The following is a 13867-nucleotide window of genomic DNA, read 5'->3' as shown; positions in this document are numbered from 1 at the left end:
TGACCAATTCTCAATGTCTCCTAAAAAATTCATTATATGATGACCATGAAAATTTTGAGCTACTAAAATTGAAAGTAGACTACTACCGGTTATACTCATCCGCTAGAGTTTGGCACTTCACAAAACGACTATTTTTAGAATTAGCCTTCCGCCTTTAAGTCTCTCATCATCTCACCAAATCTGAAAGATAATGCAATTTCAGACATCAAATTCCAAATCTAGACCAAATTTTACCCAAAAATAGGCAGGCAAAAACCCCAAAAGGGAGAGAGAAAGAAGATTTCTAAAAATAGCCTGGACTACATTCCTATACAATCATTTGCATAAAATGTTTTAGTGGAGTGAGTCCTATATAAGTGGTCGAGTTCACCTTATTAGTTGTTATTCCCCTTTAATAATTTCCTACTTTCACTTTAACTCGTATTTCCCAGAATGTGTGTTTGTTTTATCAACTTTATCTACCTCATCAGTTGTACAAGAGACGACAAACTGTGAGTTGACATTCTTTTTTTTAAAATATATTTATTATGAATTTCCATATCGCCTCTCCCCATTGAATCCCATTTGGCCCTTTCCTATTTCGCCACTTGGCATTATGTTCCTTTCCGATTCGCCCCGTCACCATTCGCTCCTTAATGACCTATTCCCTAACCGCCTCTTTCCTGCTGTCTAACAACATTGGGCTTTCAATTGAATATTTCTTCTCCTTTAATAAATATGCAAAATAAAATTTTCTACTTTATATTATTCGTCTTAGATTGTCTTCGGGTAAATAAGGTTCAGTGATTTTACATTTGAATACACTTCCCGCCCAGAAAATTCATATGAAAATGACCTACTTTTGGGACTGAAAAGTCCTCTCCCCTCTATTCTTGTTCAATAGTTGTTAGTTCTTATTTGTCCTTATATGACTTTTACTGGTTCTAATCTCGCCACTGTAAGTTATACTAGTCTGAAACTTCCCGACTCTTATCTAACCTTATCAGACAACTGCCTGAAAATTGGAATGGTGCAAATTGATGCTATCAAAACACATAAAAAAATAGGAAATCTTTTTACAATCCCTATAACATTTTATATTCTAGGCTACAGTTATAAGACATTTGTTAACATTAACTTGCCATGGCGACCTCTCATCACAGACAGTGCTCGATTTGCCTAGAAGATTTCAAAAAACCCAAATTTATTGATTGTCATCACACTTTTTGTTTAGAATGTCTTCGAGGTTTGAGCACATATGCTCCAAGACCTCTGAAATGCCCTGTTTGTATGAGGGTATTTAATCTACCAACTGGAGGTGTGGATCATCTGACGGCTAATTTTTACATGGACGTCAATGAAGATTCACAAGAAGAAGATGAAGGCAAGGTAATTGGACAAGAAAAACAGCAAAAACAGAAGAATATTGAGAAACGAATAGCAGAACGTAAAGCAATTCAGCTGAAATTCCTATTCGATTTAAGATATACGGAATCATTCGGTGGTGTTTTTTTCATGTTCCATTTATTTAAGAACAATACAGATGAATGGGGAGAAACTTTAGCATTACGTATTTTTCTGTCTAAGAAGGAAAGCCCCTTCGTTCATTCCTGTCAAGTAGACCATTATATCACTCTAGTAAATCAGAAAGATATAAAGTTTTCAACGAAACGAACTGGACAATGTAGCTTTCTACAAGTCGCCGACCATCCTTATAGCACTAAATTTGAGATTGATTTGATAAAATTTTCTCATGTGACGGACCCAGATTATGGTTTTATCGTAAAGAAGTCTAAAGACATTTTCACCTTTAGGTTCCTGATTGGCATTATTCTGACAAAAATTAAGAAAGTCGAGTTTAATTTAGATTGACAGCCATGAACAATAACGTGGACGACGAATGTTCCGGAATACCTAGGCCAAATTTTTTTTTCTTAAGACTGCCATATATAGAATAGACAGATTACTAATTTATTAACATATATTCTAGACCCAAATCAACCCCTGAATATGGTGAACCTATCCCTTTAAAGAGGCTCGGTACGTTCAAACATGTTTCTATAGTCTTGGCTACCTTCCTAAAGTCTAAATTCCATTTGCAATGCATTTTAATGTTTTACCAGAAGAAGCTCAAGTGGAAAGGCTTTCCCGAAGTCAGAAAAACATAAATTAACTAGAGTCTTCAAAGACTTGGGAGTAGCTCATACTAAAAACGTACAGCAAGAAATACAGTAAAACAAACCTTGCGTTATAACATTCCTTGAAAATCCTTTATTTCTTTGGTTCACATCCTACTCCTCTGTTGCCTATGAAGGTTTCTGACACTGATTTCAGGCCCGCAAGCCAGAATTTAACATGTGATTTGAGTTGACCAATCACACAGCCTCCATTTTCCCGCTTTAGTGTCGTCACTGTGACGTTTTAGAACACTAGCCAATCATAGAGCTAAGAGGGAATTGTTTTCCCGCCATTTAAACGTCACGTTTCGTAAAGGTGGCGCGAAAGTCGTTTGACCAATCCTAAACAACCAACTATCGTTTTGCTTAACGTCCGATGACTTTTCAGAGGTTTTAAGACCAAATTTGTATTAATTCCTAATTTGATAATTGCATATTATTTATCGTTTATTGTATTTTTAATATAATTTTTCCGAATAAACATTTACAAGTGAAAATCAGGCGGTTTCCAAGCTATTCTGGACATCAATTAAGCTGAGGTTCTATTCAGCCTAATTCAGGCCTAGGCTAGGCCGAGATGAGACCTTCATATTTGAAACCTAGCTGCCCTCTGTCACATTACGAAACTATACGCTGACTCTTACATAGAAACACACACGAACGTAGTTCGCAACCATTTTAAATCACTTCTTCGACTAAATAAAGTCGAATTTTGATAAAGGATATAATATTTCAACAAACCTTCAAATCAAATTTAAAGTTTTAGAAATGGTTTTAAATGTGATTTGAAGAGTAGTTGAAATATTATAGCCTTGTTTAAAATGTGACTTATTAAGTCGAAAAATTGATTCAAAATGGATTGCCCTCCCGAAAAAACTCTGACAAACGACCAATTCCATTACTGCAACTAAACAACATTCCCTCCCGAATAATCAAGTCTGGCTACGGGCCTAGCAACCGACAATAATGGCTCTGGTACAAGTTATAAATGTATACAGTGGTGTAACCTATTTTCGTGGATATAAGGATTCAACACCGAATTTCGTCAAAGTTAAAAAAACGAAAAAAAAAATTTATGTCTTAGATGTTTCCTCAGATATTCTACAAAATAATTAAAATTGGTTTATTTCGATTTTCTTTATGAATCCTTCACTTTGACCCATATTTCATGAGCAACCAACTCGGCAACGGCGGCAGAATGCGTCACCTATTTTCGTGTACATTGTTTGATCTATAAATAAGTCTAGAAAAACACGTTGTATGGATACCGGGTGGTATAAGTAACTTCTCTTAGTATTTATCTTTAATATCAATTCATTATAACTAATGACAATTCCTTCAAAGAACCACGATTTTTAAAAAAAATAGTGACTGACAAAATAAGATACGTAGCGTGATTTATTGCTAAAAGTCACTAAAACAACATAAGAATATGGTCCACTTTGTGTTCCATAGAAATTTTCTGCTGACACAGAATCCGCTAGTTGATCACGTGACTTCATTCGTTTGAATATATTCTAGCAGACGACACTTGGAATTCCGATTACTGCTTGGGATTGTAAGGAAATTCGGCCGATAAAAAATGGTGACGTTTGGTAATAAGTGAAATCCGCCATTTTGTATTTGTCAAAGTATACATTATTACACTTTACCTTGCTTGAAACTACTGGATTCATTCTACTAGCTGATATTGTAGAGAAAACCCATGTTTATCAAAACAAACTAATGCGGAAGGTCGCTCTTGTAAATTATTAATACTTGCCGGAAATCCACGAATAATAGGTTTCCACGAAATTAGGTTACTTGACTGTATATTATGAAAGGTAGGCCTACAGAACACTGTTATTTTGTTTTCATAAGTTACGTCCCTTGGATCTTGGAATAAAGGTTGGGATCGGTTATTTGTTTGTTTTATAAATTAACTGAATGAGAATAAGCCCTTTTTTTCGATTGCTATAGTCGTGGACTTTGGGACTATTTTAGAGCTCAAAATAGTCGGCAATGTCGCATTTGATTATCCAGAGATATATTAAGTTACATAGACTTTCATGAGACCGTTTAATCTCGACTTCACATCAATTGTAAACAAAATACTACTACTGAATTGATAGTTTACAAAAAGTGCATTTTACTTGCATTCAGTAATTTATTAGTTTCGTCCTTAGTCAAATTGAGATCAATGTTCAAAAATATTAATGAATTAGCCAAGTATCTTTAGATTTTTCCAACTGACTGATCTAAAGGAAAGAAGCTTAATGAGGGATTTGAAGGGGAGGAAGTAGTCCGAAACATCTGACATGATCTAATTGCTAATAGTGATATTTTATTTACATTTTTCAGTTATCCATTATCAATGGTTTTGTAAAGATCTTTTCAATATCTCTGTATGTATTAGGAGGACTGTCTCGAATATATGAAATGGATTAAATGAGTAAATGAAGTGTTATGTCCTACTGACTCTGTTATAACTGTCCTGTAAAATTTCAGTTGTAGGCCTACTGTGAAAAGCGAGTTGCCGAATCAAAATAAAATTGTTGAAATAGATAGTTCCAGGTCTCAAGTCGGCCTACTAGACAAGTTTATACCTTAATTAAACTGGTGCTTCACTGATTTCTAATATGACCGACTACTGTGATGTGCAATTTTCTTGGACGTCTGACAAGTCCATAGATTTAATAACAGAATATTCCGTTACTAACGAAGAGACAGATCTCAGTTTATCAAATGAATTGGAACTATCTCGCACTAATAATGAGGATTGTCAATTTGAAATTTCGTGTAAGTCTTTATATAAAGTAGCAGTGGAACAGTTTGAAATTGTGACAGAGGCCAGAGTTGTGGAGCTTTATGACTATACAGAGGGGTATCTGCTATCTCAGAGAGGGGTGCCAGTTTCCAGTCAGAGTTCAGATCAAGAACTGTATAAAATAACCTGTACATTATCAACTCCTATTAGAAAATTCTATGGAAAGGTAATTTTTTGATTTTTATTTTTTTTAATATGAAATATCTACTGGCAGAATGGTGATGGAAACGGAAAACTTGTACTGGCATCACTTTCACTAGTTAAACACTTCATTTTTATTTGATTGTAAATGAACTAGAGAAGTTATATGTTCAATTTAAAAAATGACACAGATAGTTGAACATGTGTTGGCTGGTTTAAGCGAAGACATATCCCTTTCCATCTACAAACCCATAAGGTGCTGACAAATGGGATGTAAAACCCCATTCATTTCGTTTAAATGTTTTTTTTATCATGTTTCAGTTCAAATCTATGCCTAATAAAGACCGAGTGAAAGTTTACAAGATCAAAATTAACGTAACAACATGTGATGATATTTCACTGTCTGAGAATACTGGCGATACCATCAATGTTCCTAAATTAAAACAGTTAGTAGCGGAATTAGGAGACGAAGTTCCTGATAATGCTAAATCTTTATTAGAAGCCATGGAACAGTATCAAAAGGTAAAGCTTTTCTAAAACAATTCCTCTTCAAATTTTTGTCTACTTTAGTTTTAATACAACTCTTTATTACAATTAACGTTTAAATATTTAAGAATATACCCTGTTAATTGGTGCACTGTTACTTATTCCCCCTCTTATCTGTTATTTTTATTTAGGTATCATTTGTTATCAGTCGTGCTGCTAGCAGTACAGAGGCAGACTCTTAAGCTTTTTTCATGTTTTCTTAACATAAACCACTTATATATCATTTCAACTCAGGTTTCAGTAAATAAATCCCTTGATCAGTGGCATACAAAGGCTGAAAATGTTTCATTTGAAGTAAAAATTCATCGATTTCCCAAAATTCATCTTAGGCCATCTGAAAACTGTTGGCTTCTGAGGGGCCCCCTAAAAGGGGCTTTGGCAGGTGCCTTGAAGAGACACACCGTCAGGCATTTTCTAGATACCCCCTTCCTTAATGGATGAGGATTTCATCCAAATTAATGATAAATTGTATTTCAGAATAAAGTATCAACAGTGGATGATATAAAACAGCAACTTTGTCAAGAATCCATTGGACAGGATACTTCTATGTCTGGTTTATCTAAAATGGTGGCCATGTTTTCTCAGCTGAATGCGTCCACCAGTTCGAATCAGTCTCCAGCAGCCTCCCAGAATGCTTTATTTTCAATGATCAGTTCCGTACAAAATGGCCAGCAAACAGATAATGAAGGAATGTACCAGTTTTTAAAAACTATTTGTGGACAGGTGACAGATATGAGAGCTCCTATCCCATCTCCAACTGATACTGAGGAATTAAACAAGAATGAAATGAGGTGGGTACCAGTAGTTCTATTCACAGAATTAGAAACTAACTTCAAATGAAAATATTCCCATGGTTGTATTAACATCACAGCAATGCCAACCTAAGACTTTCATTTCAATCTTAAACCAAAATCTATCTGTAACATTTTATAGTGATAGTTGTAAAATCTTTTACAATTTTTATTTTTTATGTGTGTAATGTACATTGATTTTTATTTTTATTGACTTGACCGTTTTTATGTTATTTTTACCATGCTGGTTATTATTATGTTAAATGTACGATGTATTTCTATATAATTATTATATGAGTGTATCTGCACCACTGAGCTGCTATTCTACCAGGACTGTTGGGGCATTATAAATACAATGGCTAATTCACAGTATGTACATTTTAGCAACAACAATGTCCTAATCTTATTGAAACTATGTTTTTTTATTACAGAAAAAGTGAAATTCTTGCCAGTGGTGCTGCTAGCAGTACAGAGGCGAATACTAAAGTTGATGAAAAACTGCAAGAGTTAGAAATACAAGTTTTAACCAAAGTGGACAAGAAAATTGATGCCCTTGAACAAAGACTTACGTCTAAATTAGACTTAATTTTACAAGGACTCAATATTCAACCTAAACAAGAGATGGATTTAGATTAATAAAGGGTTTTTTTCTAAATTGTCTACTTGCAACACTTCAGAAGGCATCAAAATTTCCATCACGGTTATTTGCTTTACCAACTGAGATAATCTAAACATGATGCCTGGTTCTCCTGTAATTCAGCAAAAACATGATGTGTTAGAACAGTTATAGGTAGGGCTTGGTATCAATTACAAAATTGAAATATATTATCGATGGCAGACTATCAATCAATAATCGAAATGATTTAATTGATAAACCCTGTAAATTCCACATGTCTTAAGTTCATGAGGTATATATTCTTGCTTTGATCAGTTATTACAGTTTATTGTAAATTATGTGCTGAAGAGATTACTACTTGGTAATGAGTACACTGGAGAAAATGTAACTTTGGCATATAATGGATTATGAAATTTGATAATCCATAAATCCATAATTCAAGTTATAAATTCCTACGGAAGATAATCGATTATTTCGATCATCTTACTCAGCCCTTTATACAAGAATAAACACACAAAACTAAAAAAAAGGTGATATAAATATTTAATGGACGGATAAGCAGCACTTATGTTTACATAAATCAATGAAGTCATATTACATAAACAATTTTGTTATTTACAAAAAAAGATTAAACTGAGAACAATGAAATTGTAGTCATATATCTGTTAAGATGAAATCGGCCATTTTCACCCAAAGTGAAAGTTATAAGGCCTACATAGAAAAATATCACAGAAATTCTCTTCAAAAACATACATAGAGAAAGATGAAATGAAGTAGTCGTATACCATAACATTGTGTTAATGTGATCTATACACCTAAATGTCAAGAAAGAAAAGATATGAGTGCTCTCTATCAATATTATTCTCGTTAATATAGAAATAGTTTTCATGTTATTCTGAGTTATTCTTCAATCTGACGTATTTATAACACTGGATAATAATTCTACATCACGAGGAGTAGGGGAGGATAACTCTTCACCTAATTTAAATACACTAACATAACCTGCACCATCACCAGTTGCTATCAGATTTCTTCTGCAAAAAAAATAAAAAAAATATATTATAACTATGGTGAGATCGTTTTCAAGTTTCCTTTCAGTGATGCTGTTTGGAGGCGCCGACATGGAAAAGTGTCAATTGGGACAATAAACAATATGCTCCTGACGTAAGTTTAATTCAATTCAATTCTAAAGAATCAATTCAACCAATCTAAAAAGTAAACGAGGGAGGTGTTGATATCTTACTTACTTGTTACGATTAAACTGTAATGTATATACAGGGGAGTTGTTGACACCAGCCTGTATTTTATGTAATGGCACTAACTGGCCAGTCTTTAAATCATATATCAGTATATAACCACTCTCTGTTACTGCTGCTAATAATGTTGGTTTGACTGGGGACCATTTAGCTGAGTAGAGATACCCTTCCCCTGGTTCTACTATTACTGTAGGTTGATCCTAAATAGGGAAAACAGTAGGGTTAAAGATCTGTCAATTCTCAACGATAGAGTAGGCTAATGTTGTTTGCTGATATTTGTATGGGTTATATTCCTAATCTTTTGGACTCTCAATACCTCTGCCTACATTTAGATGCCCAGGTTACTCTTTGTAAACAGCAAAATGAATGTGGTCCAAAGAATGTGATTTGTGCATACAGACATGACAGAGATGTCTCGTATTATGACAAAACCTTCTACACAATATTGGAGTTTTTGTTGGTACCACTAAAGGGGCACTAGTATACAGGAATGTATTGTTTGGAGTCTTGTGTCTTCATTATTCATTTGTAATCTGGGACATAAAAGTGGAATAAAAATTCTGCCAATTGAAGCAATCATTTTCATTCATAAATGACATATGAGCTCGCCACTTAAATTCATTAAAGTTGAGTATAGAAAAGGAATTTTGTAATTATAGAACCTTCGTTTATAGCAAGGGGTGCTTCATAGACAATAACTTTTACTTACCTGTAAGACGTTATAAACTCGTATACACTGGTCCATACCAGAGGTGATAAAGGCGTTACGATGAAAGGGGGAATAATCTACAGAATGTACAGGACCGTGATGAGGGTTGTAGGTGAAGGTCACAGGAGATCGTAATGGAACTGAAGACACGATTTGACCTAAATTAAAAATTGTATTAAATAGAATAATTGATTTGATCTAATACATGTATCAACTGTCAATTAAAAAATATCAATTTGGAGTTTCAAATCACGAATTTACACACATTGGAAAAATCTCCCGACTTTTCACCCAATCTCCAGATTTTTCAAGGCAAATCTCCAGATTTTTCAAGGCAAATCTCCAGATTTTTCAAGGCAAATCTCCAGATTTTTCAAGGCAAATCTCCAGATTTTTTTTCCTGACCTGTACACATGTATGTTAACTGATCATTATCAATGAATATCTAATTAAAAATGATAGTTTATTTTGTAACTGATATGTGTATGTCTGACAAGTATAAATACTGAAAGCAATGTTTCTAGTTTTTAAACAAGTCTTTAAATATGGACCATCATTTGGGAGATTTAAAATTTAAAAGAAAACTTACTGCCAGCAGGATTCCCTTGTGAATGAAGATTACATTTAAATATACAGCCACTTTCTGAGCCTACTATAAAATTATCTTTATCTTCTGAGTTAAAAGAGATACACGTGGCACCGATTTCTTTATCAGCTCTCACACCTCGTACTTTCATTGATCTGGGTAAACTCTGATTCATCAATACAAACCTACAGAATAAACACAGATCATCTATAAATAATAATATGGAATGGAGTTTTACATCCTAACTGTCTTCAAGTCATGAAATACAGCGAAGTTTTACATCCTAACTTAGAGCATCGTAAAAGCAAATGCGGCCGCCCCCCTTGGCACATTGGCCTGATACTGCCCTAATAAGTTTGCAGCTGATGTTCATATTAACTATTGACCTGACAAATGACTTCGAGGGGATCTACACTTCAACTCTAAAGTGATAGTGATAGTTGGAATCAGCTGATAAAACAAAAATCTTAATCAGTATGATTTTATCCAATTTAATATGATGCAAAATACAAAGGTAAATCAAAACTGTATCTACCTACCCATCAACCAATTTTAACTTTGGTTTCTTTTTACTCATAGTCCAAATAAGAATTTTACCATCTGCACCAACACTCATTATCTAGAATATACAATCAAACAAGAACAGAAGTTATTATTATGATAAGAGCTGTAGAAGACAATGGGCTGAATGAACAAAGGAGGTAGGTGTAAGGAGATAATGGCGACATTGGACTATTGGGAAAATATGGAAAACGGAAAGCTAACCACCATAGATTCATTTATCCACTTGAGTATCTGTTTTCCGAGCCAGTCAAACTAACTCACGACTTACTACAGGAGTACCCCCAAATAGCAGTGATCCTAAACCAGTCCAAAGCCCTACCACTCCACTCCAACAATTCTAGGTTTAAAGACCAACTTAAAGGAATTGTAAAATATTTTTTATGTGTATCGGGCATGCTGATAGCATCAGTTTGCACCATTCCAATTTTTGATGACGTCACTAATCGCAAAGGGTCTTATATAATAATAAAGCTGATTTTGCCACTAGTGATGTCATCAAACACTTAGTTTTAGTGGTACCGGTATTGCAGGAACCACAGATGTCTGATTAAAAATTGGAATGGTGAAAATTGATGCTAGCAGTGTCCCCGATACACATACAAAATTTGGAAAACCTTTTCACAATCCCTTTAAGATGTCCTTACTAAATGTCTTACATTGTATTTTCTTCCCTTAGCTGACTGATCTTTTAACCAATAAACTTTAGCTACAGGTTCACGATGGGCATCATCACCAATACCAGAGGTGGCCACTAACAAATCATCTTCTTTACTCAGATCCCATACCATTACCTCCCCTACAAATAAAAAGTATAAGGATAACAACTTAAGGTGAGGGCACACAACGGTCTTGGTTGGAGACTTTTGTCGTCGACTTTTTGTCGTTTTTCACCTTGTCAATAATCACGTGCAGAGAATGCAATTGAAAATTAAAATGAATCTGATTGGATGATGACGGTCTGTCTTGCCGACGATAAAATTATCAGGGAGACAATTATCAAACTTGTTTGATATTATAAATCCTCTCGGGGACGCGATAATCTTGTTGAAGCACAGGCATTCGTGAGATTTTACTCAAGATTCAAGCAGGCAACAAAAATCTTCAATCAAGACCGCTCATGTGCCCGTACCTTTAATTTCCTTGGGATCCCTTCTACCAACTGGTCATTGGCCAAACCTCTTGGCATTGAGCTGTCTCAAGTAGCCATTAATAGCCCTTGACAGACTGGCGTATTGTTCACAGATTGTCTGTCACTGTCACAGACACTTATAGGCTGTATTTGCTAACCAAATAGCTGCATTTACAAACTTCCGTGAGAAAAAAAACAAAGGTATAAGATAAAGTTCATAAGAGCTTGGTATTGTGAGGATGTAAAATAATGAGCTTCTGTCATTGTAATGGACATATAGGAATGATTACTCACCATTAAAATTTCCCCCTGCTATTAAAGCTGGGTTGGTAGGATGAAATTCAACACACATTAAACAGCTAGGTGAGTCTATAACAGTTTGAGGTTTATCAGCTTGCATGTTTCGTCTATCTAAACTCCATGTACACAGTCCTGATTTGTGGGTACACCAATCTTCATGGTCATATCTCCCATACGTCGCCGCTAAAACTGATCCTGAGGAATTCCATGATACACCTGTTATCTGAAGCTGAAATATTAATTAAATACGGTAATATAATAACTCAGAAAATGCAGAAAATGACTAGTTCTGTATGAATAATGTAAAAATGCAGAGCCATATTCTGATGCAGGTTTTGTAATATCTGTCCACTTTGTCAAGTAGGCAGAAACATTTAATATTATCTTTGTAAGACATATTAGAAATAGAAAGATTACATCAAAACACTAAGATATATGGATACACCATTTTATGTCACCTGTTACCTGTATGCGTTTTGAAACATAGAATGTTATAAATTCAGATATACAGTATATTCATTTAGCTTATATCCTTCCTTTTCTATATCATAACTACTTATGGTATTTTATCTTGTCAAAGAAGAAATGATTAACTGATGCCATCTCCTTGAAATTATTTACAAAATTTCTCAACCATTCCAAATCATTTTAAACCATTTCATTTTGGTTAACAGAATCCTGGTTCACCAATGACAGTAATATCTATTTTCTAAAGTTCACCTCTCAATAGATCACGGGAGGATTTCTGTTAATAGCAAAGTACCTGGCATCTGATCTAGGTGACAAATAAATCCCTAAATATACTATCAAAGACTCACCTCTTGTCTGAGTTCAGCATGACTAAAGGTATGAATACAAGCTATAGATGATGACTCTTCTCCTTTAGCTATAACATAACCTGAAGATAAATCAAGCTTTATGTAATGTTAAGAATTTGTTTCTAGAAAATGCACAATCATATATTCATTCATTGGAAAGCAATAAGCCAACTATGGTTAAAACCTTAGGAGTGACAAGGAGTGAGAAAACCTGGACAATGAGTGAGAAAACCTGAACAAGGAGTGAGAAAACTTGAACAAGGAGTGAGAAAACCTGAACAAGGAGTGAGAAAACCTGGACAAGGAGTGACAAAACCTGGACAAGGAGTGAGAAAATGATAAATTATCAAAACAAGAAGAGCAGACTGCACATTCTGAACAAGTCAATAAGACAATGAAAGATGTTACCAATGTATACCCTCTAAATTTACCTTCAAAAGCCACACTTTTGTTGTTCCTTTCAATCATCTTGATCAGCTCTGGTTCAATTTTTCTCAGAAATTTGGCCAGTTTTTCAGGGTCTGTTTCAGCAAGTTGAAAATCACCCCCTTCATTTTCAGTTTGTGTCTAAAATAGAAATACTACTAACTTTTACTAGCCAGAAGGAATTTCTTTATCCAACCAAAACACTTATGCCATTTTGTGACTGGTTCGATCTGATTAGCATGCTTAGAATTCATTGGAAAATAATTTGAGGTTGTTTCCTGTCCTTTGCTGCTTGGTTCCCGGTCGTTTCTTGCTTTCATCAGATTTTCCTGGTCATAACTGGTCGTTAACTGGTCGTATAATAGTAACGGAAAGGTGACTTATTCAAGTCATCACAAGTCAACCTAGATTGGTACCTGCAATCATCACACAAAAACTTACTCTTGGCATTGAGTTCTCCCATATTATTTGTGCCAATTTACATCTAAAACAATTCGGCAGGGAAAATAACGGAAAGGTCACTTATTTAAGTCAACACAAGTCGACCCAGATAGCAATATATGACAAGTTTTAAGTTTACCTCCTCATCATAGTATTCTCTTGATTGAACCCTGACCTCATCAACTTTCAACTCCTTCGTTTGAACTCCCACATCATCTGTATATCTAAATATATAAAAACATTTATCTGAACACTGAGTTTGATTTTTTGTCTTCATCAGACACTTGGTTGAAATGTATTTCTATGTTCTAAGCGATTTTAACTTTTTATCCACATGATTATGTTACAGGCTCGTAGTCTGAATTTTCTACCAATTAACAACGGAAATTTTAACGTAATCAGACGAAAAATCTCCCCCCCCCCCTTTTTTTATTTGTAGGTCTAATACTATTTTCTAGTCAACAGCTCGATATGAATATCAGAATATCTACCTTTCCTTTTTCCAGTTAGATTTAAACTCTATCGACTCAAGATCTTCGTCAGTAAACATTGCTAACTAACAATCGAAAAGATTTCAAATGA

The 13867-nt window shown here is 34.5% G+C and overlaps 3 protein-coding genes across 3 annotated transcripts; 2 read left to right on the top strand and 1 right to left on the bottom strand.

Annotated features, from left to right (window-relative positions):
* Nucleotides 1-1122: 1122 nt before the first annotated feature.
* Nucleotides 1123-1851, top strand: LOTGIDRAFT_164295 (hypothetical protein; the record flags this gene model as incomplete). The annotated part of the gene is made up of 1 exon (XM_009060792.1): nucleotides 1123-1851. The coding sequence occupies one exon, from the start codon at nucleotides 1123-1125 to the stop codon at nucleotides 1849-1851; it is 729 nt and encodes a 242-aa protein (XP_009059040.1).
* A 2923-nt stretch (nucleotides 1852-4774) lies between these two features.
* On the top strand, nucleotides 4775-7076 carry LOTGIDRAFT_164294 (hypothetical protein; the record flags this gene model as incomplete). The annotated part of the gene is made up of 4 exons (XM_009060791.1): nucleotides 4775-5128; nucleotides 5425-5625; nucleotides 6127-6440; nucleotides 6872-7076. The coding sequence occupies 4 exons, from the start codon at nucleotides 4775-4777 to the stop codon at nucleotides 7074-7076; spliced, it is 1074 nt and encodes a 357-aa protein (XP_009059039.1).
* A 506-nt stretch (nucleotides 7077-7582) lies between these two features.
* LOTGIDRAFT_233855 (hypothetical protein) lies at nucleotides 7583-13835 on the bottom strand (the record flags this gene model as incomplete). The annotated part of the gene is made up of 12 exons (XM_009060790.1): nucleotides 7583-8090; nucleotides 8304-8512; nucleotides 9022-9179; nucleotides 9611-9792; nucleotides 10147-10226; nucleotides 10440-10508; nucleotides 10828-10967; nucleotides 11595-11829; nucleotides 12419-12498; nucleotides 12850-12985; nucleotides 13425-13509; nucleotides 13777-13835. The coding sequence occupies 12 exons, from the start codon at nucleotides 13833-13835 to the stop codon at nucleotides 7964-7966; spliced, it is 1560 nt and encodes a 519-aa protein (XP_009059038.1). The 3' UTR covers nucleotides 7583-7963.
* Between the last annotated feature and the right edge of the window lie 32 nt (nucleotides 13836-13867).

Source organism: Lottia gigantea (genome assembly GCF_000327385.1).
Source record: "Lottia gigantea unplaced genomic scaffold LOTGIsca_44, whole genome shotgun sequence".
Lineage (NCBI taxonomy): Eukaryota > Metazoa > Mollusca > Gastropoda > Lottiidae > Lottia > Lottia gigantea.
Note: the sequence above shows the minus strand (reverse complement) of the source record. Positions and strands in the feature narration are given on the sequence as shown.